The sequence below is a fragment of the Phyllobates terribilis genome, unplaced genomic scaffold, assembly GCF_046119375.1.
Source record: "Phyllobates terribilis strain yellow unplaced genomic scaffold, ASM4611937v1 Scaffold_2__4_contigs__length_985480577, whole genome shotgun sequence".
NCBI lineage: Eukaryota > Metazoa > Chordata > Amphibia > Anura > Dendrobatidae > Phyllobates > Phyllobates terribilis.
In genome coordinates, this window is record NW_027362762.1 from 181,595,541 (window position 1) to 181,622,177 (window position 26,637).

At 45.2% G+C, this 26,637-nt stretch overlaps 1 protein-coding gene across 2 annotated transcripts in view; it reads right to left on the bottom strand.

The window, feature by feature from the left end:
* LRP1 (LDL receptor related protein 1) overlaps positions 1–26,637 on the bottom strand; it is a 385,437-nt gene that overhangs the window by 16,914 nt on the left and 341,886 nt on the right. Inside the window, exons 69-80 of one of the 2 annotated variants that reach the window (XM_073663345.1) lie at positions 17,757–17,863; positions 11,599–11,731; positions 6,787–6,906; positions 6,389–6,511; positions 5,067–5,204; positions 4,309–4,443; positions 3,034–3,153; positions 2,219–2,484; positions 1,961–2,139; positions 1,754–1,860; positions 1,507–1,623; positions 89–265 (exon numbers count right to left, since the gene is read on the bottom strand). In XM_073663345.1, the coding sequence (XP_073519446.1) occupies positions 89–265; positions 1,507–1,623; positions 1,754–1,860; positions 1,961–2,139; positions 2,219–2,484; positions 3,034–3,153; positions 4,309–4,443; positions 5,067–5,204; positions 6,389–6,511; positions 6,787–6,906; positions 11,599–11,731; positions 17,757–17,863 (1,722 nt within the window). Of the gene's footprint in view, positions 1–88; positions 266–1,506; positions 1,624–1,753; positions 1,861–1,960; positions 2,140–2,218; positions 2,485–3,033; positions 3,154–4,308; positions 4,444–5,066; positions 5,205–6,388; positions 6,512–6,786; positions 6,910–11,598; positions 11,732–17,756; positions 17,864–26,637 lie in introns of both variants that reach the window. The other variant, XM_073663344.1, reaches the window with a different exon arrangement.

The following is a 26,637-nucleotide window of genomic DNA, read 5'->3' on the forward strand; positions in this document are numbered from 1 at the left end:
CAGGTTTATGATAAAAACCATAAGACAAAAGTGAAGAGAGACTAACAATGAGGCTGTTTCAGGATTCTGCCATAACTTCCCGACTTACCTTCAGGCTGCTTATACTGGTGATGCAGAACAACATCAGTGACGTGGTTAATTCCCCACGTTAGATTGGTGACAGGGCCATGTCCAAACTTGTGCACTTTAAAAATGAGGTTGTTAATGTACGTGACTCCGTAGATATAATCTTCAAATATATCAATGCTGAACGGATGAGTGAGACCTAGAAAATAAGAGCAGATCTTTCAAGGTGATGCAGAAGTATAGTCTAGTTGTATCTAAATAAAGACCTTTATCTCTCTTCACAATCCACTTAGATGGGTTGTCCACTACTGGAAAAAACCCTTCTTAAATGCTAAAATGCACAATATAAAACAAAACAAAAAAAAACAGCACTGTTCCTGCAATGTCAATGCTCTGTCTCCGGAAGGTCATATGACATTGTTTGGTCACATGAGCACTGCAGCCCATCAGTGAATGCTGATTGGCTGCAGTGCTCATGTGACTTAGTCACAAAAGCACCAGGAGACACAGGGCCAAAATTGTTATAACAGCACTGCATTCAGGAAGTGTTTTATTTTATACGGGAAATTTTAGAATTTAAGAACTGGTTGTCCAGTAGTGGACAATTTCTTTAAAGGAAATCTGTCAGCAGGTTTTTTGATATTTAATCTGGGAGCATAAAAATGTAGGAGCGGAGACCCTGATTCCAGGATATATCACTTATTAGGCTGTTTGCTGTAGTTTCAATACAATTGGTGTTTTATCAGCAGGAGATTCCCTGCCCGACTAGGGAACACGGCCTAAAGCTCCAAAGCTGTGACTTACCCCAATCTACCCCAACACCCCTTGGCAAAGCCAAAGGAAAAAATGTATCAAAGCAGAAGATGGAAGTCAGGCACCGCCCGCGGCCAGTCTAGTTTCATCTATACCTATTGTTCTGGCCGAATCTTCAAACCACATCTTCTCTGAAATGCCAGAGCATTTCAGAGAAAAATATTCCTAGCAGCACTTGCGCAGCCCGGCTTTGATTCATGCTGCTATGAACTAACATTGGAAATCCTTTTTACTCTGTTATTATTAGATTGTATGTCGTTTTTTCTTTTATACAAGTTCTGCTGATGTTACCTAATAGCTTCACTATGTCCTGTGTCTCTTTCATCTAAATTACATTACTCTCTGCCAAAATCTGAACTTCACTTTTGACATGGACGGAAAGGAAAACATCTCAGTACGAGACAAGTGAAGCAAAGGATTGACAAAGTTATTCTGCTTTTTCTATTTTAGCTTTTAACTATGGAATGTTGTTCAGAAATGGAGGTTTCTTTTCTACTGTTTTACCGGGTGATGTGCCCAATTATGCCTTCGAGAGGTAGGGATGCTCATTCATACAAAACCTATTAACTAATGCATATACCAAAAGGCAGAATACATGTTTTCATGATCAGGATCAAATGGTTTTACCTTTCTTGTTACTGATGACAACCACGGGATCTGTTCCATTGAGGCGGATGCTGCTGATGATGGATAACTTGGCGTCAGCCCAGTAAAGGCGCTCATTGTAGTAATCCACAGCCAGGCCTAAAAAATAAACAATAACCTTTTTAAATATATTATAATTTCCCCCCACTGTCTAATATGTATCAGTGGTAGACTTTACATCTCCATTTCAATACTATATTGTAAAATACCGAGATCATGCATCACATACCTGTAGGCCACTGAATGTTCTCGTGTACCAGAGTCTCCCTCATTGTACCATCCATTGCTGCCGTTTCAATTTTTGGGTGGTTTCCCCAGTCTGACCAATACATAGTTCTGCATGAAAGACATGATTAAATACACATTATTATGTCTTTGTGTCAGTGACATTTTTTTTTCTGAATTCTCTTAAACAAAATGCTGTCCTATACATTACCCCTGTATTGGGTCCACCACTATGGCATGTGGTTCATCGATCATTCCAGAGATTAACGTTTTCCTATGTTCTCCCTTCATCTGAGCCACCTCGATAACATCCCGGCCTGAATCAGTCCAGTAAATATTTCCTGCTACCCAGTCGATGGCAATGCCTCTGGGCATCTTAAGACCTGGGATCTGGAGAGATGAAAGAGGCCATGCTTATGTGATTCCCAAAGAAAACAGCTGCAAGATATATAGGACAACCCATACTTACATCCAGGTCCGTCACCCCCACGTCAATCTGACGCTTGTTGCGGTTGGAATTTGTAGACGATGAGGGGCTATGGAGCTCTCTGTAAGAGATCTTCCCAGTGTGCCAGTTGCTCCAGTAGATCTTGTTGCCCTTCACATATACATCCATGGCATCAATGCGCACATTTTCATCACCTCTGAAGGTCTGTTCATACGCAGAGTTGGGATTAAATGGGTACAAGCTCCTGATTTCATTATCATCCGCGATATAAAGGACCTGATGATCTCCTGTGAACAAGGAAATAGACATCAATTGGCTGGACGAAAAGAAACCAAGTACAACCTTGTCAATGTGCAAATTGTAGAGATCTCATAAGGACTTGGGAGGGTTAAATATAACAATTATTTACAATTTGAGATAACCGAACAAGAACCCAAAACAATAAGACAGATAGGACAGTTTTTTACTAGAGCTAGCTATAGTCCCATCCCCTGATGACGCCTCATCTGTGGTGAAACATGTTGGGAGGACATGTGCTCCAGTAAAAACTGTCCTATCTGCTTTATAGTGTCGACACCCCAGGGTGTCACTAAGTGATAGCCATTTGCCTTTACAGTGCATTAGAATAGTTTAGGCAATATAGGGACAGAATGTTTTATGTTTAGTATTTCCCCACTATTTTAATTCAGAATAAAAGTTAAGTTTTAGGACTTGTTAGTGAGGGTTCTAGTTGGGTTATCCCAAATTATAAGTAACAAGTACAAATTTGTGCTCACCACATGGTACGGCACAAATAGGGGACCTAAGGCCAGTGCAAAATATTTTCCCCCACTTACCTTCTGCTTTGCAGGTATGATTTGTCTTTTTGAAGGTCTTTGCACAGGTACACAAGTAGGAGCCTTTGGTATTGTTACAGACCTGCGAGCAAGTCCCAAATGCGAGACACTCGTTCACATCTACAAGAGAAATAGGAGTACGTGATATTCACTGGGATCAACTGGGGGGAAACGCCATAGAGGATTCATGTGCGGCATGTACTAAGACCTAAAATTCTGCTGCCTCATTATCATTAAAATTCCACGCACATCACTGCCCCCGCCTACGGAGAAACTGAACATGAAGAGGGAGTCTGTGATCGGCCGCAGCCCTGGCTACAGTTTAGTGACCAGGCCAAATTTTTCAAATCTGACGTGTGTCACTATATATGAGAATAACATTCCCCAGTGATTTTGAGATTGTTTTTTGTGACACATTGTACTTTATGTTAATGGTAAATTTAGGTCAATTTATTTTGCATTTATTTATAAAAATATCAGAAATTTGACAGAAAATTTCGCAAAATTAGCAGTTTTCAAACTTTGAATGATTTTCCATTTAATCCAAATAGTAACACCATGCAAATAGTTAATAAATAACACTCCCCATATGACTGCTTTACATCAGCACCATCTGTAAATTGATCATTTATTTTGTTAGGATGTTAGAAGCTTTAAAACTGTAGCAGTAATTTTTATTTTTTTCACGGAAACTTACAAAACTTATTTTTTTAAGGACTTTTTCAGTTTTGAAGTCACTTTTGGGGTCCTATATATTGGAAAACCTCCAAAGGTGATACCATTTTAAAAACAGCGCCCCTCACAATATTCCAAGCTGCTGTCAGGTAGTTTATTAACCCTTCAGGTGCTTTTCAGGAATTAATGCAAAGTGGCATGACAGGAAAGAAAAATGTTATTTTTACCACCTAAATGTAGCTAACTTCTGAACAGGCCGCTATAGCCGACAGACCCGAAGGCCGTTATTTGGCCGTGAATTGCCATCGCAGCCATCAGGACCATACAATCAATCTCAGGGTTAAAGAGAGAGCCCCCACTCTCTGTTTTAATGCTGTAGCCACTATTGTCAGCAGCATCTAAGGGGTTAAACGGCCATGGTTGGTGCCAACACTGATTGTGACTGATGCAGCAGGGTGTCAGCTGCTGCATTTTCAGCCATCGGGGGACGCTATTCACTTATATCTCAGGTCACTTTTAAGTCGTATTGGTGGTCACAAAGGGGGTAGAAATATATGTCAGGAGCTCTTTTGCATAAATGTGATGTCCCGCCAGCCTCACCTCTGCATGTACTGCTGCCGGGGATCTTCTGGAAGCCATCTTTACATGTACAGTATACAGTGGTCGGTGTCTGGACACAATTCATCTCTTCTCCACAGATGTTGCTCTCACCATGGCAGGCATAGTTTTTAGCATCTATCACATAATAAAACATTATATGTTCATATTTTGGCTTCAAGAATAGAAGTTACATTTATTCTATATGGCTGAGCACAACTAAAGAGATCTGATAGAATAAGTAATGAATTATAGGGGCCCATCAACACTGTATATAACAGAAACGTTCCTGTACAAAGAAGTCCTAAATATCTATGAAGACCATACGGTTACTGGTGCAATCTAGAATTATCTATTTCCTTTACAGGATTCATACATTCAAGTTTAGGGATAAGTCTTAGATTATTGGTGCCATGACCTGAAGAAGTTGACATTGATTTCTTACCATTCTGAATTGGTCTTATCAATTGCATAATACATTGTAGATTGGTGGGGGTCTGACTTTGAGAATGGGGCTCTGAAATACCCCATCAGAATGGAACATTGGCCAGCCCACTTTCTTCACTCTCTGTGGGACAACTGGAGATAGTGGAGTATAGAGCACCGGTTCCTGCTGCAATCCCATAGACAATGAATGGCGTGGAGTGGTGGTGTGCATGCAAGTTACCACCCATCCTTGGATAGGTGAGCATTATAAATGTGGGGAATAACTCTATAGTAGGCAAAATAATGCACCCATTGGATGTAGGTGGCCCACTTACTATGAGGACAGTGTTCTTCATCTGAACCATCTCCACAATCATCGAAGAGGTCACACAGCAGGTTGGAGCTGATGCACTTGCTATTATTACACTGGAACTCTTGCTTATCCAAGTCACAACTCTTGGGCTTATGTAAGTCTGAAAGAACAAATTGTAACAGGAGATGGAATACAGATACTACCAAAAGGATGCAGGTAACAACAATATAATGCCATCGAAAATTGAATGCCCACCAGTATATTTAGAAATATCTAATATAAAATCTCCCGCGAAGCTTTAGATATACAAAGGGGATAATACTTGGAACAGGAACAAAGAACTAATATTTTACTAACCAAACACTGCCACCTACAACTGCTCAATAAGGTAGAGATATCCTAAGATACCCACCAAGTATAAGGGTATTATTATTCCCCAAATATGTGAAGCGTGATCCAAAGGTTCAGATATAACCCATGAGAAAATCCCATTCACCAAAGGTGGTAACAAATCTCACGTCATCATTAGCTTACCTTAGAACTGCAGGCCACATATTGTAAGGTGGTGACTGATATCAATGACAGTACTGGTGACTGGCGGCAGCTCCTACTGATTACAGCTGAGGAACTACTGCTACTGAAGGTGTACTAACTATTTTAAGCTGAAGCCGCAGATATTAAGAGTTCATTACAGCTAGTACTGTAGGTTTCTCTCGTGAATTTTATAGCAATTTAAAGGGGTTAACCAGTGAAATAAAGTTATAGGAGATTCCTTGCTGATTGGTGGGTGTCCAACCGCTGGGACCTGCATTGATTGGCTGAATGGGGAACTTTTATCTCTGACAGATAACTTTTGTCCCGGTTACAAAATTGAGTGGCAGGCTGGACGCACTTTCTAATGGGGATAAAAGTTCCATGTTCTGCTGATCAGTGGAGGTCCCAGTGGTTGGACCTCCACCAATCAATAAGTTATCACCTACCTGGATAGTAGATAACTTGTTTTAACCGGACAACCCCTTTCCGGAGAGATAAAGTTATCTCATCAAAATAAATGAATTCTTCAACACTACTTGTTGAACACTGCTAAACTTTGTCTATGGAGACCTCAATGGAGACTTCATTTTTTTCATCATTCAGAAATAGATTTGGGTGCAATGGTCAAAGCAATAATTCGTGAAATTAATACTAAAAGTATGTGCTCTCCCCAAAGGAAACGTATTTTAGGTTCTAATGTTTAGCAGGAAACCCTTCTGACACTAGACTCTCTACTTTAAAACATGTTTAGCCAAAATCTTTTATCTGGCAACTCTACAATAAGTTTGGATTCTTTAACCCCGTACTCACCACAGTTCTCTTCATCCGTGCCATCTCCACAGTTGTCAATTCCGTCACAGACACGAGACACACTCAGACAGACACGATCGTTCCTGCAGCGGAACTGTCTGTATGGAGGACAAACGAACTTCACTGGTGGAAACAGAAAAATATAAAAACAATTATTTCACAAAGCCGAGGAAAAGGCTAATCCCCATTAATTCCCAACCCTATTACATTTATTTATACACGATATATATATATATTTTTTCATTTTATTTATTTTTTTTTACTTTTACAATAGAGACAGAACATTGATACTTGGCATCTGTACAAGATAAGCTGCAGGTCATCCCCATGACGATACGGTTGGAAATGACTAAAATGTAGAAGTTGCAAAGGGCATCATATGACATCACATCACTTACAGCACTCTTCTGGTTTTTCGTCCGAGTTGTCCCCACAATCGTCCTCTCCATCACATCTCCAAGCCAAAGGTTTGCATAGAGTGTTGTTACACTGAAATTCGTCCATCGGGCAGGTTCGCACTACTAAAGAGAGGATATTTCTTAAGTATCGGCTAAACTAATTCTTTTAGGCCTTATTTAGGCCTACGTGTTTTATCCATTGTTTCACAGATACAACACATCCCCATGGTCTATGGGGCTTTTCACAAATCTACATTTTTTTGGCGGACCAAGTGTCCATGCAAAAATCACGGAGACATGTCCATTTTTTTTATCTGTATCATGTATATACCAATACAAGACTAAGGGGCCAAGAAAATCAAGGGCAGCACATGGATGCCATAGTATACAGTCCGTGTGCGGTCTGTGGTTAACAATGCAATAGATAGGAGAAGCTTTGTCATTTTTTTATTTATCTATATGTGAAAATCACTGAGGAGACACTGATGGTAAAAAGTGACCAAACACTGATGAAACTCAGAACCAAAACATTGATGACTCTTGGACCATTTTTTTTAAACAAACAGTGACTTGTGAATGAGGCCTTGCATAAATATCATTTGAATAGGGTGATGGGTGCAAAGTGATTATATGTATGTAATATGTATATGTATATAATCACTTTGCACCCATCACCCTGTTCAAATGATATTTATGCAAGGCCTCATTCACAAGTCACTGTTTGTTTAAAAAAAATGGTCCAAGAGTCATGTATGTGTGTATATACATATATACACACACAAACACACACACACGTGGTCAAAATTGTTGGTACCCCTCGTTTAATGAAAGAAAAACCCACAATGGTCACAGAAATAACTCAAATCTGACAAAAGTAATAATATATTAAAAATCTATGGAAATGAACAAATGAAAGTCAGACATTGCTTTTCAACCCAGCTTCCACAGAATTTTTACAAAAAATTTAACTCAGTATATTGCTGCACAATATCTCTACCTGCTGTATATGTCATCTGCTGATCTATTTCCCTGATACAACCTAATGGTACAATCTGCTTGCTGCACAATATCTCTGCCTGATATATTTATGCTACATGTTATCTGTTTTTCATTTCACTCAATACTCACTGTTACATGTCTGTCCCTCCCTCCCTGCATCCACTATCTCATGGTGAAGGTGTTACTCTGTGTAGCCAGCCACAATCTTTGCTCTGTCTTTGATCATTGAGCCATCTCCTGGTGTGCTGATCAGCTGCTAATATAGCCACAAGCAGCTCCCACAAAGCCCTTCAGCTAATGGTTTAGCGTGCCCTATATATTTAGAAGCTCTTTAAGGGGTTGTGCATGCATCTTCTTGTGCAAAGTGGCTTCGGAGATAAGTGGCAGTGAGTCAGGGCAGGAGTCAGGTAACCCATACTTTGACGGCTTACTCTCTTTTAACTTTTAATGTTTTTGTTAGCTTTCACTTTTTCCCCTATAGTCCTCCACTTTCTACTAACCCCCCCCTAATCCCTACACCTAGTAATGAACTCTTTATCTCTCCCTCCATCCTCCTCATTCATCTCACCTCCTCCTCAGAACTATTCCTCAACATTCAATCCTGTATCTCCAAACACAGAGAGCCACACCATGCTCTCTCCTACTCCCACCTGCTAACATTTTCTCTGCTCCTCCTCACTGCCGGCGGCATCTCTCCAAATCCTGATCCTGCTCAACATAGCCCCAAAGTCAAGTCTACCTCCTATCCACGACCTACCACAAACTCTCAAAACCTTTCTAACTTCATACCCATCGACCTAATCCCGGCTTCCCTAGTTGCACTAACAGGAGTTCTATGGAACGCTCGCTCCGTCTGCAACAAACTTTCCTACTTCCATCACCATTTCATTACTAACAAACTTTTCTTTCTCGCCATCACCGAAACCTGGCTCACCGCCTCTGACACAGCCTCCCTAGCCGCACTTTCATATGTCGGATTCCGCTTTTCCCATACCCCCCGCCCAAGCGGCAAACAAGGTGGAGGCATAGGTTTTCTCCTGTCAGATACCTGCGCCTTCACCCAAATCCCACTACAGCCCTCCGTCACTCTCCCATCTTTTGAGGTGCAGTATGTGCGCATCTACTCCCCCTCCAACCTCCAACTGGCTGTCATTTACCGCCCCCCAAGGCCAGTCACCACTTTCTTCGACCACTTCACTACCTGGCTGCCTCAATTACTTTCTACTGACATCCCCATTGACACACCCACCCATCTGTCTCTAAGCTTCTATCCCTCACTTACTCCTTCGGTCTTGCTCAATGGTCTACAGCCCCCACTCACAAAGATGGCCACACACTGGACCTCATCTTCACCCGCCTCTGTTCCCTATCTAACCTCTCTAACTCTCCTCTCCCTCTCTCTGACCACAACATACTTACATTCTCTTCCCTCTCCTCTCCAGTCCCACAATCTCCACTTCACAAACTTGCACACCCTCGCAGAAACCTCAAAAGCCTTGACCTACACTCACTCTCTGAATCCCTCCTCCCTCTTACAGACATAAATTCCTTACATGACGCAGATGTAGCTGTTGCTTTATATAACATCACAACAGCTGCAGCTCTCGACTTGGTCGCTCCTCTCACACATTCCAAAGCTCGCACATTCAACAGGCAACCATGGCACACCAACCTGACTAAAGAACTGCGACAGGCCTCCAGAGTTGCTGAGCGGAGATGGAAAAGGTCCCACTCCAACACGCACTTCATGGAGTTCAAACAATCCCTCACTATTTTCAATTCCATACTCACAGCAGCAAAATAAACCGACTTCTCATCTCTCATATCCTCCCTGTCTCACAACCCTAAACTATTTACCACTTTCAATTCTCTCCTCCGTCCCCCAGTGCCTCCTCCCTCTCCTCTCATCTCAGCTGAAGAGTTTGCCTCATTCTTCAAGCAGAAGATTGACATCAGACAAAGCTTTTGCCTAAAGTCCCCACAGCCCCTCCCCACAGCCCCATCTCATATCTACTCAACCTTACTCTTCCAAACCCAACTTCTCCACCATTACAGAAGATCAAGTCTCGTCTTTACTCTCCAAATCACACCTCACCATATGCGAACTTGACCCAATCTCGTCCCACCTCATCCCTAACCTTTATCCCAACCCTAACCCACCTTTTCAACCTGTCACTAACAACCGGTGTCTTCCCCTCATGTTTCAAACACGCCTCAATCACATCCATCCTCAAAAAGCCCTCCCTTGACCCATCCTCTCCGACTAGATATCGCCCCATATCACTTCTCCCCTATGCCTCAAAACTACTGGAACAACATGTCCATCTTGAACTGTCCTCCCACCAATCCTCATGTTCACTCTTCGACCGCTTACAATCTGCCTTCCGACCACATCACTCCACTGAAACTGCCCTGACTAAAGTCACCAATGACCTACTAACCGCCAAATCCAAGCGACACTACTCTGTTCTCCTCCTCCTGGACATGTCATCTGCCTTCGACACAGTCGACCATTCCCTCTTACTACAGACTCTCTCATCTCTTGGCATCACACACTTGGCCCTATGTTGGATCTCTTAATATCTAACAGACCAGACATACAGTGTCTCCCACTCACATACCACCTCCTCATCTCACCCCTATCTGTCGTCGTCCCCCAAGGCTCAGTCCTAGGACCCCTGCTCTTCTTCATCTACACCTTTGGCCTGGGACAGCTCATAGAGTCTCATGGCTTTCAATACCACCTCTATGCTGATGACACACAGATCTACCTCTCTGAACCCGATATCAACTCCTTACTAACCAAAATCCCACAATGTCTGTCCACTATTTCATCCTTCTTCTCTGATAGATTTCTAAAACTTAACATAGAAAAAATGGAATTCATCATCTTTCCCCCACCTCACTCAACTTCCCCAACTGACCTATCCATCATAGTCAATGGCTGCTCACTCTCCCCAGTCCCACAAGCTCACTGCTTCGGGGTAACCCTGGACTCTGATCTCTCTTTCAAACCACATATCCAAGCCCTTTCCACTTCCTACCAACACCAACTCCAACTCCAAAATATCTCCCGGATCCGCACATTCCTCGGCAAAGACTCTGCAAAAACACTAGTGCATGCCCTCATCATCTCCTGCCTCGACTACTGCAACCTCCTGCTCTGTGGCCTCCTTTCTAACACTCTCGCCCCTCTCCAGTCTATCCTAAACTCTGCTGCCCGACATGCGTACAACTTGCAGTAACCCTCGCTCCACCATATCACTGCACGACCAGCTCTACCCTCACCTACTGTATCCTCACCCATCCCTTGTAGACTGTGAGCCCTCACGGGCAGGGTCCTCTCTCCTCCTGTAACAGTCGCTGACTTGTTCAGTTAAGATTACTGTAAGTGTTTATTGCTATATATACCCCCTTTTTCACATGTAATACGCCATGGAATAAATGGCGCTATAATAATAAATAATAAAAATAACACACATACATGACTACCCCACTAATTTCCCAAAGTTATGCTCTTGCCCCTTAGTGAAATGTAGATTACAGGGAACCTGTCCATTGATCAGAGACCAGTCGATTTATATCAGTATATGAAGAGAGCTCTGGTTATTGAGAACCAAAGGGGACATAACAGTAATTCCATGTTGGATGAGCGTCCGTTGCTGTGCATTACATACCGACTTCCTAAGTACGGCCCCGAGATAGGGACATGTTTTGCTTCCATGCGTTTTTCTTATGAGATGTAATTCCATATCTTGCTTGCATGTAGTTGTAGTGCCTACGCATACTAGAAGGTGATCAGATCAGCCTTACCTCTAGTGCTACAGTTCACTTCATCGCTTCCATCCATACAGTCGGCATCAGCATCGCATAGCCAGCGATGTGGGATGCAGTGGTTATTTGTACACTGGAATTGGTCTTGCTCACACCGTACCTGGCAACCTTTCTGTTTGATGAAAACCAAAAATTTGGATGAACACAAATATGAGCAGCAGCTAATTCTGGGACAATAGGAATATTTCTTTAAAGTGTACTAGGATTTTTGTGAAAACATTGGAACATACCAGTGATTCCCAACAGCCATGTGTTCAGGATTTTCTAAAATTGATTGAGCTAGTTTCCCTAATCAAAAGGTTGGTACAAGACTGATGATATATCCATAAGAAAATCAATAATATGAGACAGTGAACAGGAGATATAGTGCAGTACTCAACAGCAGCGACGAAGCAATGTATGGGGCTGCGGTGTTCCCCTGCTTATACCCGGGCACCGCCAGGGCTCAGTCCGGGTGCTCAATTTTGTACCCCTACCACTCTCACACCCTACATATAGGTCATCAATTAGTAAGTACTAGTGATGAGCGAGCATGCTCCTTACTCGAGATTTATGAGCATGCTCGGGTGTTTTCCGCTCGGGTGTTGCTTGAGTCACTCCATGTGCATGATTTGCGACTGTTTGACTGCTTTAACCCCTTTACAACCGAAAGTGGTTTGCACGTTAATGACCAGGCCAATTTTTACAATTCTGACCACTGTCACTTTATGAGGTAATTACTCTGGAACGCTTCAACGGATCCCCCTGATTCTGAGAATGTTTTTTCGTGACATATTGTACTTCATGAGTGTGGTAAAATTTCTTCGATATCACTAGCGTTTATTTGTGAAAAAAACGGAAATTTGGCGAAAATGTTGAAAATTTAGCAATTTTCAAAATTTTAATTTTTATGCCCTTAAATCAGAGAGATATGTCACACAAAAGAGTTAATAAATAACATTTCCCACATGTCTACTTTACATCAGCACAATTTTGTAACCAAAATTTTTTTGTTAGGGAGCTATAAGGGTTAAAATTTGACCAGCGATTTCTCATTTTTCCAACAAAATTTACAAAAACATTTTTTTAGGGACCACATCACATTTGAAGTCACTTTGAGGGGTCTTTATGACAGAAAATACCCAAAAGTGACACCATTCTAAAAACTGCACCCCTCAAGGTGCTCAAAACCACATTCAAGAACTTATTAACCCTTCAGGTGCTTCATAGGAATTTTTGGAATGTGGAAAAAAAAAATGAACATTTAACTTTTTTCACAAAAATGTTACTTTAGACCCAATTTTTTTTATTTTCGCAGGGGTAACAGGAAAAAATGGACCCCAAAATTGGTTGTGCAATTTCCCCTGGGCACGCAGATACCCCATATGTGGGGAAAAACCACTGTTTGGGCGCACGGCAGGGCTCGGAAGGGAAGGAGCGCCATTTGACTTTTTGATTGTAAAATTTGCTTGAATAATTAGCGGACGCCATGTTGCGTTTGGAGAGCCCCTGATGTGCCTAAACAGTGGAGCTCCTCCACAAGTGACCCCATTTTGGAAACTAGACCCCCCAAGGCACCTATCTATATGCATAGTGAGAACTTGGAACCCCTAGGTGCTTCACAAATTGATTCGTAAAAATTAAAAAGTATTTTTTTTTCCACTTTTTCATTTTTACGAATCAATTTGTGAAGCACCTGAGGGTTCCAAGTTCTCACTATGCATCTAGATAGGTGCCTTGGGGGGTCTAGTTTCCAAAATGGGGTCACTTGTGGGGGAGCTCCACTGTTTAGGCACATCAGGGGCTCTCCAAAAGCAACATGGTGTCCGCTAACAATTTGAGCCGATTTTCCATTCAATTTGTTAGCGGACACCATGTCGCGTTTGGAGAGCCCCTGATGTGCCTAAACAGTGGAGCTCCCCCACAAGTGACCCCATTTTGGAAACTATACCCCTCAAGGATTTTATTAAGGGGTATAGCGAACATTTTGAACCCAGAGGTACGACACAGAATTTGATAACATTAGGTCATCATATTGAATAAGTTGTCATTACTCTTGAGCGCAAGTGCTCGCTACTTGAGTTTGCATCGGGTACTCAGGTATGCACCATGTATCACGGTTATTAGACACCCCCAAAAAAACATGCAGGGATCGCTCGTGCATGGCAGGCAATCCCCACGAGTTTTTTTGGCCGCGAAGCATATGGGGCGGAGACTCGAGCACCCGCGATACTTAGTGCATACCCGATGCAAACTCAAGTAGAAAGCACTTGCGCTCAACACTAGTCGCCATATCGTCATCTTTTTTTTTTTTTTACATTGGAAAAAAAAAATAACCCCAACCCTAACATTAGCACAACCCCAACCCCAGCCCTAGCGTTTATTTTTTACGCCGTTCCTCATGCGGTATAAGTGATGAGATTACTTTATTCTTCGGGTTGGTGCGATTACAGCGATACCAGAATCATATCGGGTTTTTATGATTGACAGCTGTCACACACTAAAAGACACATATTTTGTATTAATCTAGTTTTTGCATCGCCATATTTTGGCAGACAGAGTCATGTGACGGCTTGTTTTATGCGGGATGAGTTGACGTTTTTATTGGTGCCATTTTCAGGCATGTGACATTTTTTGATCGCTTTCTATTCCTGTTTTTGGGAGGCAGAATAAACAAAAACCAACAATTCAGGAATTGTGTTTTTTTACATTTTTTTATTCTGTTCCGCGTGTGGTAAAATTGATAAGGTAGCTTTATTCTTCGGGTCAGTACGTTTACAGCGGTACCACATTTATATAGTTTTTCTATGTTTTGGCGCTTTTACACAGTAAAAGCTATTTTATAGAAAAAATTATTTTTTGCATCGCTTTATTCTGAGAGCTCTAACTTTTTGATTTTTCGGATGATGGAGCTGTATGGCGGCTTGTTTTTTGCGGGATGAGATGACGTTTTCAGTGGTACCATTTTTATTTATATTTGTCTTTTTGATCGCGTGTTATTCCATTTTTTGTTTGGCGGTATGATAAAACATTATTTTTTGCTTTTTTTTTTTTTTTACCGTGTTCACTGAAGGGGTTAACTAGTGGAACAGTTTTCTAGGTCAGGTCGTTACGGACGCGGCGATACCAAATATGTGTACTTTTATTGTTTGTTTGTTTTTTTTCATAATATTTATTGATGGGTACATTATATTTTTATTTTTAGTGGATTATTTTTTTTATTTTTATTTTTTACTATTTTTTTTTTCACTTTCAGACAGTTTTTTTACTTTTTTACTTTGTCCCACTATGGGACTTTCACTTTTTTTATTCTGATCGCCTGCATGGCACAGGAATGAAGCACCATCCCTGTGCCATGCAGGCTGTCAGCGCTGGACAGGGAGAAGATAGTTTGGAGATGCACTGCGCATGTCCAAACAATCTTCCTGCTGTCTGGTGACCCGGATGTTGTCATGACGACATCGGGTCGTCATGGCAACACCCGGGAAGCCGCAGCAGACAGCGCTGGACGCCGGAAGAGGAGGTGAGTATCAGCAATCACCTCCCCTTGCCTCCGCAATGCTGCGATCGACTTCGATCGCAGCATTGCGGGGGTTAATGTGCTGGGAGCGGTGCAGGACCGCTCCCTGCACATAGTATCGGGTGTCAGCTGTGACAATCAGCTGACATCCGGCGGCGATCGCGCCCGCACAGCCTGTGTGCGCGCGCGATCGCCATGACGTACTAATACGGGTCAGGCTCTTAAAGCCCAGGGCACAGACGCGTATTAGTACGTCATGGGCTTTAAAGGGGTTAATACATGTAAGGAATGCCTGTTTGTTAGGCATTCCTCACATGTATTAAAGCTGTCAAACAATCGCAAATCATGCACACGGAGTGACTCAAACATAACATTCGAGCACGCCGCAAATACTCAGCGAGTATCCGAGCATGCTCGCCGAAAGGGTTAACAGAACACGCTCGTTCATCACTAGTAAGTACCAGACAACCCATTTAAAACATGGAATCTTGGCGTTTCTTGAGCATAGCTTTGGAAAACTGTAGTTTTCCAGTGCTCAGAATAAATGAGTACACCCCCTTGAAAAGTAAGATTTTAATCAATCTCACTGATCACAGAAACAATTTACAACATTTTGGCAAGAATATTTTTTTAATCCCATAACATGAAAGTAAGGTTAATATTATTACTTCCATTACAAAACTAAATAGTGGTACAATCATAATAGGTATGTATAGAATGAGAATTCCTTTTTTTATGCCCAAAAATCAAAAGTATTCTCGGAGTGATACCTTTATTGGCTAACCAGAAAAAATATATTTACAAGCTTTCAGAGCAAAGGGGCTCTTTCTTCAGACAGTTTTACAAAAAAAAACTGCCAAAGAAGCCACTGTGCTCTGAAAACTTGCAAATATATTTTTTCTGGTTAGCCAATAAAGGCATCCACTCCACGAATACTTTTGTCATTTTTGGGCATAAAAGTATTTACATCACCCTGTTCTTTAGAAATGCAACCGTGGCCTTGGATGTATGTTCTGGAACATTGTTATGTAGAAAAAGTGCCCGATTATTTGTGCACGGACCTTAGGAGAGGCTTCCTTCATGGACGACACCTATGCATGACAATATTATGCCATATTGTGTCACAGGAAACACGCAAACCTTTTTGGCTTTCTACTTCTTTAGCCAACTGCAGTGAACTTGCGATTTTCTTCAACCCTTCTCAAAGAAGACGCCCCTGTTTAGGTGTTAACTTCCGTGATCAGCCTGTACGTCTCTATGTGATTGTTACAGTTCCATCTTTGTAATATTTTGGTATCACTTTTGCTACACTATTCTGACTGATAACTAAAGTTTTGCTGATCTTCTTGTAGCCTTCACTTTTCTTGTATAAAGAAATTATTTTCTTTCTCAGTCTGGTGACATTTCTCTTCCATGTTGTGCCATTGCCGACAGTATGATATGGGAAGGGGTTTTCTTTTCTTAAAGGGGTTGTGCCACCATAAAGAATACAGTTAACCAAGCAGAAATAATAATCTTTTTATTTATATAACGCCAACATATTCCGCAGAACTTTACAATTCAGGCAATTTACAGACAATATCGGCACTGTCCCCATTGGGGTTCACAATCTACATCCCTTATCAGTATGTCTTTGGAGTGTGGGAGGAAACTGGAGAACCCAGAGGAAACCCATGCAAACACGGGGAGAACATACAAACTCCTTGCAGATGTTGTCCTTGGTGGGATTTGAACCCAGGACCCCAGCGCTGCAAGACAACAGTGCTAACCACTGAGCCACCGTGCTGCCCAGAAAAGATGGAAATAGTTTTGTAATTTATAGTGATTAAAAATTATGCTCCATTCAAAAGATAACAAGATCTTATTTTTTGAATTATGCTCCCTGGCCCCCACTGGCGTTATTTCATTCCGTCCTAAGAGCGGCCGACCAGCTGCCCGAGTTTGCACAGTTCCTGTCATCATAAGAGGTCCGACTACCCCCAACTCCCCACCCCCAGTGTGCGCAACATATTCTCCCTCACAAGTCTGACAGCGCAGGCTCCCTGCTGTAAGCACAGAGCGTGTCTGTGATTTATCCCAACCCCCCTGTGCTCACACAGCTGACCTCTGGGTAAGATCGCTTTGCTTCACAGAGCCGAATTCAAAACATAAAAGCTTGCTATCTTTTGAATGGAGCATTATTTTTAATCACTGTAAATTACAAAACTATTTATTTCCACCTTTTCTGCTTGGTTCACTGTATTCTTTATGGTGGCACAACCCCTTTAAGTAATGCCCTTTTAAAGTTAACCGTCTGCTGGACAACTGGTTAATGAATAATTAGACTTACCTGTGGGTCAAATTCTTGTTAATTAAAATTTTGTAGTCTAAACTTTAGCTTTGCACTTAAGACTTTCATTGGGCTGAACACATTTTTGCGACCACATAGCGACGCAGCAACGATCCCTGACAGGTCGTATCGTTGTCGGGATCGTTGCAGCGTCGCTAAGTGTGACGGGGCCTTAAGTGTGTATTTTGTAGTATTGTATCTCCTAGAAAATGTTGATTCTGAAAGGAAACTAAAGATTGTCCAACAAATTACTCATTTATGCTGAGCACTGAATATGAAGGCTATGTACCTATGTGTTTGAGTTCTTACCTCATCTGACCCATCAATACAGTCATGATCTCCGTCACACTTCCAACGACCAGCAATACAACGACCATTGGCACAAGAAAACTCACTTTCTGAACAAGGCCTTGGTGCTATATAAAACATAAGAAAGGTTTTTATTAATATAAGTAGCCAGTAATCTTTATGCCTATAGCTTGACAAGATGTTAACCCTAATGAACAAAAAAAGTCTGTCTATTCTCCAAGTGGACATAATCAGACTCAGGGTTCATGCACACTGGTGTTAAGTTATCCAATGTTGATGCTTTTTTTTTTTTTTAAAGGGGTTTTCCAGTTTAAAAGAAAAAAAGAAAAAACATAAACCTTCCTAAAAAAAGCAAGTTATTTAATATGATAATATAGTGCCCCGATTACCAGTCATCTGCTCTGTTCCAGAGTTTGGTAGCACCACTTCTGTTCAAGAGCTCAACATGGAGGAATATTTCCTGTGACGGCTCATGACTGTGTGTAAAGGGGCCGGCTGACTGCTCTCATTTCCATAGCTAAACCAGCCCACTTCTCTGTCTATGCATCAGTTTTTATTAGGAAGGGGGGCTGGCTTAGCTACTTTACAGCATTGGGTTGGTACCTAGGACCAGAGGATATAGATGATAATTGGGATAACTTGATTTTTTTTTTTACTGGAAACTCCTTTACACAGATCAACAGAAAATAGACTAGGTAAAATGGTAAAGACATGGGACTGCACATGAGGGTTTCAGCATGTGTCGTGTATTATTGCTACTGAAGCTTCAGAACCCAGAATATCAGATCATGTACAGTAACAACTAAATAATGCATGAAGGCTCCAGAGGAAACATTTAGAAGGGGCTGACTGGTTTAGACAACTTAATGTTAAATGTCTTATAGAAGGGGTCCGATCAGCACCTCCTTCTTCTACTGCAGTCACCATTATCCTATTACTTGTAATAAGCAGTGTGCTACTTCACTTTAAAAGAATCGTTGATCATGAGTGCCACAGGCTTGTCTAAACTGGACAACCACTATAAATGTCCATCAACCCACTTCCATTTTACTACACTCATGTGCATTCATTTATTCACACCCGTGTGCCTGAGCCCTATAGATCATATCTCCTACAGAGAACTACATGGAACAGACCAGTCAATTTTATAACAAATATACCCAATTCCCCACTGGCAGAAATGCACACATCACTACAATGATACAGTGGATGGACGAGTGATTCCATTAAAGTGAGGCAGATATATTACTGAGATTATAGCATAAATCAGATACATAATTCAGAGGGAGGGAATACAGTATGAAGTCTAATAATACCTACTGACATACTGTACAGTATATGTTTAGTCTATTGCCTTTAATGTTAATATAAGTTACATGATTTCTACTCATATGATTAACATAGATAGATAGATGATATATAGATAGATAGACAGACAGTGGGAAAAGAGGGATTTTTGGTACTCACCGTAAAATCTCTTTCTTGGAGCTTTCATTGGGGGACACAGGACCATGGGTGTATGCTGTTGTCACTAGGAGGTTGACACTAGGCAAAAAAAGGAAAAAGCTCCTCCTCCGCAGTATACACCCGCCTACAGGCACCAAGCTCACCAGTTAGTGGCTAAAGCAGTAGGAGGAACTTAAAACAATTAACTATGCAATGCCCAACGGGGCACAACCGTGAAAACTAAATTAGATGCCCAACAGTGCCCACTGTACCTATGCCCAAAATCAGGGAGGGTGCTGTGTCCCCCAATGAAGGCTCCAAGAAAGAGATTTTACGGTGAGTACCAAAAATCCCTTTTTCTTTATCGCTTCATTGGGGGACACAGGACCATGGGACGTCCAAAAGCAGTCCCCAGGGTGGGAGAACAGAAAAAGGTAGCCATAGACTAGGTCTGAATGCAGGCAACCGCTGCCTGCAGAACCTTCCGTCCAAGACTGGCATCAGCTGATGAATAAGTCTGGACCTTGTAAAACCTTGAAAAGGTGTGGAGTGAAGACCATGTTGCGGCCTTACAGATCTGAGAAGCTGAAGCCTGAAGGCGAACAGCCCAAGAGGCCCCCACCGCCCGGGTGGAGTGAGCCCTTACCCCCGGAGGGGGAGATTTGTCCGAGACGTGATATGCCTCCAAAGTGGTCGAACGTATCCAACGGGCGATGGTTGACTTGGAAGCAGGGAGACCCTTGCGACGCCCTTCAGGAATGACAAACAGGGCGTCCGAGCGCCGAAGGGAAGCCGTTCTAGAAAGGTACACACGCAGAGCTCTGACCAGACCCAGTTTGTGCAGGGATTTCTCCCGAGGGTGCACTGGGGTCGGGCAGAAGGAAGGCAAAACAATGTCCTCATTGATGTGGAAAGAGGAGACTACTTTTGGCAAAAAGGAAGGCACTGGCCTGAGCACTACCTTGTCTTGATGGAAGACCAGAAAAGGCGACTGACAAGAGAGGGCTGCGAGCTCTGCAACCCTCCTAATAGAGGTCGGTAGCGAAAAAGACACGGGAGCTAGCTGATCCTTCTCGCAGTGACGAAAAAAGGCTCTCCAGGTTCTGTGGTATATGTGCGAGGTTGCGGGTTTCCTGGCACTAATTAGGGTCTGGATGACGTTGTCCGCAAAACCCGCCTTCCTCAACACTGCGGCCTCAATGGCCATGCCATTAAATTAAGAGAACGAGAACTCTGATGAAGAATAGGTCCCTGAGAGAGGTGGTCCGGCCGGTCAGGTAGTCTCCAGGGGGAGTCGACGAGCAGGTTTACTAGATCTGCGTACCAGACGTGTCTGGGCCAATCCAGGGCTATTAGAATTACCGGTACTCCCTCTGTCTTGATCTTTTTGACGACCCGAGGGATCAATGGTAGAGGGGGAAAGAAATAGGGCAGCTGGAACTGAGACCATGAGATGACTAGCGCGTCCGGGACCGGGCTACGAAGGATAGAACCTTGTGGTTTAACCGAGACGCCATGAGGTCGACGTCCGGCGCGCCCCATCGTGAGCATATCTGATGGAACACCTCGGGATGGAGAGACCATTCTCCTGAGGCAAGGCCCTGCCGACTGAGGAAGTCGGCCGCCCAATTGTCGACCCCCGGAATGTGTATTGCTGAGATTGCCGGAACAGTGTTCTCGGCCCAAACTAGCACTCTTATCACCTCTTTTAAGACGGACTTGCTGCGCGTTCCTCCCTGACTGTTTATGTACGCCACCGCCGTGGCGTTGTCAGATTGTACGCGGACTGGGAACCCTGCAAGAATGTCCTGCCAGTGACGCAATGCCAAGTAAATTGCCCTTATCTCCAATATATTGATCGGTAGGGAGGCTTCGTGGAGACTCCAACGGCCCTGCGCTGTGTGGTGGAGGAAGACTGCCCCCCAACCGATGAGGCTGGCACCGATCGTGACCACCTGCCAGTGAAGCGGTAGGAATGACCTCCCGGGTCTGAAGGAAGAAGGACGAGTCCACCATATTAATGACCTTCTCACATGAAGAGGTAACCTGATGCGTCGATCTAGAGACAACGGGTTCTTGTCCCATGCTGACAGAAGGGCCAGTTGAAGAGGCCGGATATGGAACTGGGCAAACGGGACAGCCTCCATAGCTGCCACCATTTTTCCCAAGACACTCATGCACAGGCGAAGGCGGCGTGGATTTGGGTCTGAGAGAAGGTGAATCCCCTGACAGAGAGAGTTTATCTTCTCCCTCGGGAGCATGACCCGGGCATGGGTCGTGTCGAACTGCATCCCTAGAAAGGTTAAGCACTGAGATGGGACCAGGGAGGATTTGTCTGTGTTGATCAGCCAGCCTAACCGAGAAAGCGTGTTCAGGGTGATCTGGAGACTGTGGAGGCAGTCCCTGAACGTGGGACCCTTGATCATTAGATTGTCGAGGTAGGGGATAATTACAATCCCCCTGACTCGTAGAATGGCCATGACCGTCACCATTACCTTTGTGAAAACCCTTGGGGCGGAGGCAAGCCCGAAGGGGAGAGAAGTGAACTGGTAATGTGCGTTCTGGAAGACAAATCGAAGGAACTTCTGATGTGGTGCGCAGATTGGGATATGAAGATACGCATCCTGAATATCCACTGAACATAGCTATTCCCCGGCCTCCATCGAGGCGATTACCGACCTGAGGGACTCCATTCTGAAGTGCCGTACACGTATCTGTCGGTTTAGCTGTTTGAGGTCTAAGATCGGATGTAGTGAGCAGTCCTTTTTTGGAACGACGAAAAGATTTGAGTAGAAACCCGAACACCTTTCTTGAAGGGGGACTGGAACTATAACTCCTGAGCACAGAAGGGAGGCAATTGCCTGAAGGAATCCGGGAAGTAGAGATGGATGCGGGTGGTGGGACTTGAGAAATCGTGTTCTTGGTATAGCGTTGAACTCGATCTTGTAGCCTGAGGTCACTATCTCCTTGACCCAGACATCCTCTATTGCCAATACCCAAGGGTCTCGGAAGAGAAGTAGACGGCCGCCCACCCTGGGAGAAAACCCAGGTGGGGGTGACCCGTCATGCTGAGGAAAATCTGTTGGATCGTGATCGGGATCCAGAGGGCGTGGAAGAGCGACCCTTTGCGCGCCAGTTGGGAGTGGACCTAAAGGTAGGCTTACGTTTGTCCTTCTGTGCTGGGGTACGGTCCTGTTGAGAGGAGGGTCCTGGTTGAGCGAACCGACGAAAGGACCGAAACTGAAGGTAACGTTTCCAAGGAAAGGGGCGATTAGGTCTCGGCTGAGGAAGGCAAGTGCTCTTGCCCCCAGTGGCATCAGAGATGATCTGGTCTAATTTAGACACAAATAGTCTGGAGCCCTGAAAAGGGAGATTTGTTAGTGATTTCTTGGAGGCCGGGTCGGCAATCCAAGCCTTCAGCCAAAGAATCCTACGTAAGGCGATGATATTGCTTGAGACACGGGCTGAACAGGTAGCGGCGTCAAGGGACGCCGTGAGAAGATATTTCCCTGCGTGGGCGATCTGATCCGCTAGGTCAGCCAGATCGTCTGGGGAAGCCCCGGTGAGGATGCCCTGCCTAAGCTGTTTGGCCCATGCGGAGACTGCTTTTGATACCCAAGTTGAGGCGAAGGAAGGACAAAAGGAGGTGCCAGAGGCCTCGAAGGATGACTTAGTCAAGGCCTCAACCTGTCCATTCGTAGTGTCCTTGAGGGAAGAACCGTCTGGAAGGGACAGTACCGTCTTAGCCGAGAGACGAGAGACAGGAGGATCCACAGAAGGGGACTCTGTCCATCTGCTGACAAGGTCGTGGTTAAAGGGGTATAGCATGTCTAACTGTTTCTTTCCAGTGAAGCGCTTCTCAGGATGCTCCAATTGTTTCTAAAAGACACCATCAAATTCTGAATGGTTAGAAAAGGTGCGTGCCGGGCGCTTGATTCTCTTGAAGAAAACGGAGTAGTCCTGAGAAGGGCTCTCGTCCTCTTTAACATGCAGAGTCTGATTGACGGCCGATATAAGGCAGTCAACCATGTCCTGGACTCAAGAATATTGATCCGTGTCGGATCCAGAGTCAGAATCTGATTCCGTGTCTGATCCCGGAGCGACCTCTGGGGAAGAGGTGTGAGATGCAGGGATCAATTTGGAGTCTGGAGAGCTGGAGGATGAGCTTGTGTGAGTCCGTTTCTGAGAACGTGCCCTCGGTCTGCCCTTAGAAGGAGGGGGCAGGGGTGCCTGCGAATCGTCCGTTGGAACGTTCGGAGCACTGGTGGCCATGGATAGCATGGGCAAACGTTCTAGGACCTGTACCAGAGATTGAGATACCTTGGTGAGGTCAAAGACAGACTGGGACATACCAACAGCCCACTCCGGAGGAGGGGGAGTTACCTCGTCCTGGGCGGCAGGGGGGTCTTGGGGTGCCAGCATGGTGGGAGGCTTGCAGGTCGAGCAGAAAGCCGTTGTCAGACCCGCGGGCCACTTAGTACTGCAAAGAGCACAGGCGTAATATGTGACTGTGTGAGTGGGATGGACAGAAAGCTCCCTGGGATTGGGCATATGTGCCTAACCAGGAATACTGCAGAGGAGGGAGCCTGTGGTGTGTGGAAGTGGCAGAGTAGGGCCTACCCGGTCTGGAATGGGCACGGTCCCGTATCCCCCGTCGGAAAGTCCGGAGCCGCGGAGACAGGAGCAGGGCTGCGATGATGAGGCAGTCACAGAATGATGCTGCCGGAGCCAGACCGAGAGCAGCGTAGAGGGGCGGAGCCGGAGAGGAGCGTGCTGCCCTGAGCAACCTAGGGGAGCCAAAGCTCTGAAAGGCAGAAGGGATGGAGGCGGGCTTAAGAACTCGGCCGCTGATAGGCCCCCGGGATAAAAGTGGGCGTGGCGGAAGCGTCATAATGCTCCTCGGTCCTGATTGGCCGGTTTTCGGAAGGGGCGTATACCCGCCGGAAAGAGAACGCCCTACCCGAACCGCCCCCCAACAGAGAAAGCGCGGGCAGAAATGCCACGCAAAAAAGGACAGAGAAAAGGGGGGGGCTGTGGGGGATGCCATGCTATTGTGAGTTCGAGGCCCACGGTTCGCTTCCTGATGTCTGTGAGGAGAGGGGGCGTTGGCGGGGAAATGTGATGCCCCCCTTATTATCCCAGGATTTACGGGGACTGTGCCATAGCTGAGATGTGAGGGACCTGGGGCTGAGGAGGAGGCAGCAGGGAGGGATTGTACCTTTCCCGATGACTCTTCTTCCTCTTCCCTCTGAGGATGGACACAGGAGGTCCTCCGTGGATAGAGGGGATCCTGGCTCTTCCTCCTTCCCGCACTGACCGGTCCTGGACAGTGCAGGAGACGGTGTCAACCCCAGAATCTGGGGGAAGGTCACCGTAGTGACCACCGTCTCCCTCCCAGGCCGCTCCGAGGAAGGTGCTGGGGTGGGGAATGGGCAAGGACTGGCCACCGAGAATCACCCTGAGACACCTGAAGGTGACAAGGGATAGGTCCTGCACAGCGGGTCCGAGAGTGGGCGATGTGGGAAATGCCACACTGCTCTCTCGGTCGCTTGAGAATGGGGATAACAGGGGACGCAGTGTTCCCTGTTAACCCTGAAGAGCTGTATCTGAAAAATAAAAAATAAAACATTAATAAAACACAACAGGGTTAGATCAGTAGGATCCAGGTCTACCTCCTACAGACACTAAGCTTAAACTGGTGAGCTTGGTGCCTGTAGGCGGGTGTATACTGCAGAGGAGGAGCTTTTTTCTTTTTTTGCCTAGTGTCAACCTCCTAGTGACAACAGCATACACCCATGGTCCTGTGTCCCCCAATGAAGCGATAAAGAAAATAAGTATTTGATACACTGCCGATTTTGCAAGTTTCCCCCCTACAAAGAATGGAGAGGTCTGTAATTTTTATCGTAGGTACACTTCAACTGTGAGAGACAGAACCTTTAAAAAAATCCAGAAAATCGTGTCGTATGATTTTTAAATAATTAAATTGCATGAAATAAGTATTTGATCACCTACCAACCAGCAAGAATTCTGGCTCTCACAGACCTGTTAGTTTTTCTTTAAGAAGCCCTACTACTCTGCACTCATTACCTGTATTAACCCCTTCCCGACCCGTGTCACAGCGTCTGTGACATGGAAACCGGTGCGTTCCCGACCCATGTCACAGCGTCTGTGACATGGAGGGATAGCGCCCCTGCAGCGCGTGCGAGCTACTGCAACTGGACAACCTGTAGTTGACCCCACGGGGGGTGGATTAACCCCGCCCCCCGTGCCTAGGACACATCCGATTGGCAGTTTCATTAAAGTGAAAGTGAAACTGCCAATCGGAATGAATTAAATATTTCACCAATGGAAATTGGTGAATTATTTATGATCTGGGTATGGCCTGATGCATATAGCATCAGCCATTGGCTGGGGGGAGTGTCAGCTCTGTCACCCCCCTCCCCCCATATCTGATTGGGGCTAGTGTCCATGTGACGCTAGCTCTCCAATCAGATGTGGAGGGGGTCGTTTTTACAATGGCTGACCAAGCTCCACAGCTTCCTCCCGTCCGTGGAAGCTGTGGAGCTTGGTCACTCACCAATCTGCTGTTGCCGCCGCCACCGATCCACCGCCGGTAATATTTCCCCCCTTGTCCGATTCCAGCCCCCACTCCCCCCCGACCCCCCTCCTCCAACTCCCTCCACCTCCCCCCTCCACCCCAGTCCAATTTCATACCTGCACCCCTCCGCTCCCTCTGCTCCATCTCCCACATCTGCATCCACCGGCTGGTGCTCTCCTTCTGCCAGCCGGTGTACTGTGATCACAGGCAGCAGCAGGCTCACTATGAATCCCCTGCGCCTGTGATCACCCACCATCCCTCCCAGTGATCACCCCCCCCTCCCAGTGATTACCCCCCCCGTCCCAGTGATCGCCCCCCATCCCAGTGATCACCCCCCGTCCCAGTGATCCCCCCCCATCCCAGTGATCACCCGTCCTAGTGATCACCCCCCCCCCCTCCCAGTGATCATCCCCCCTGCTGCTGCCGGCTCCTGCTCCCCTTTCTGCCCCAGTGATCACCCCCCCCTGATGCTGCCGGCCTCCTACCCCCCTTTCTGCCCCAGGGTTCACCCCCCTTGCTGCTGCTACTGTTAGCTCCTGCCCCTCTTTCTGCCCCAGTGATCACCCCCCATTGCTGCTGCTGGCTCCTCCATCTCCTCAGCCCCCTCCTACGCCTGACCGCCCCCTCATGCGCCCCGTGTGCCTGAGCGCGCCCCCTCCTGCGCCCCCTACGCCTGACCATCCCTTACACCTGACCGCCCCCACACATGACTGCAGAAGGTTACACCAAGCACTCACACACGTACACTCACACTATAATAAAGTTTTGATTTTTTTACACACGCAAACAGCACACACAAATGTCCCGCCCGTCCCGCTCATCCCAGTCTAGGGCGTA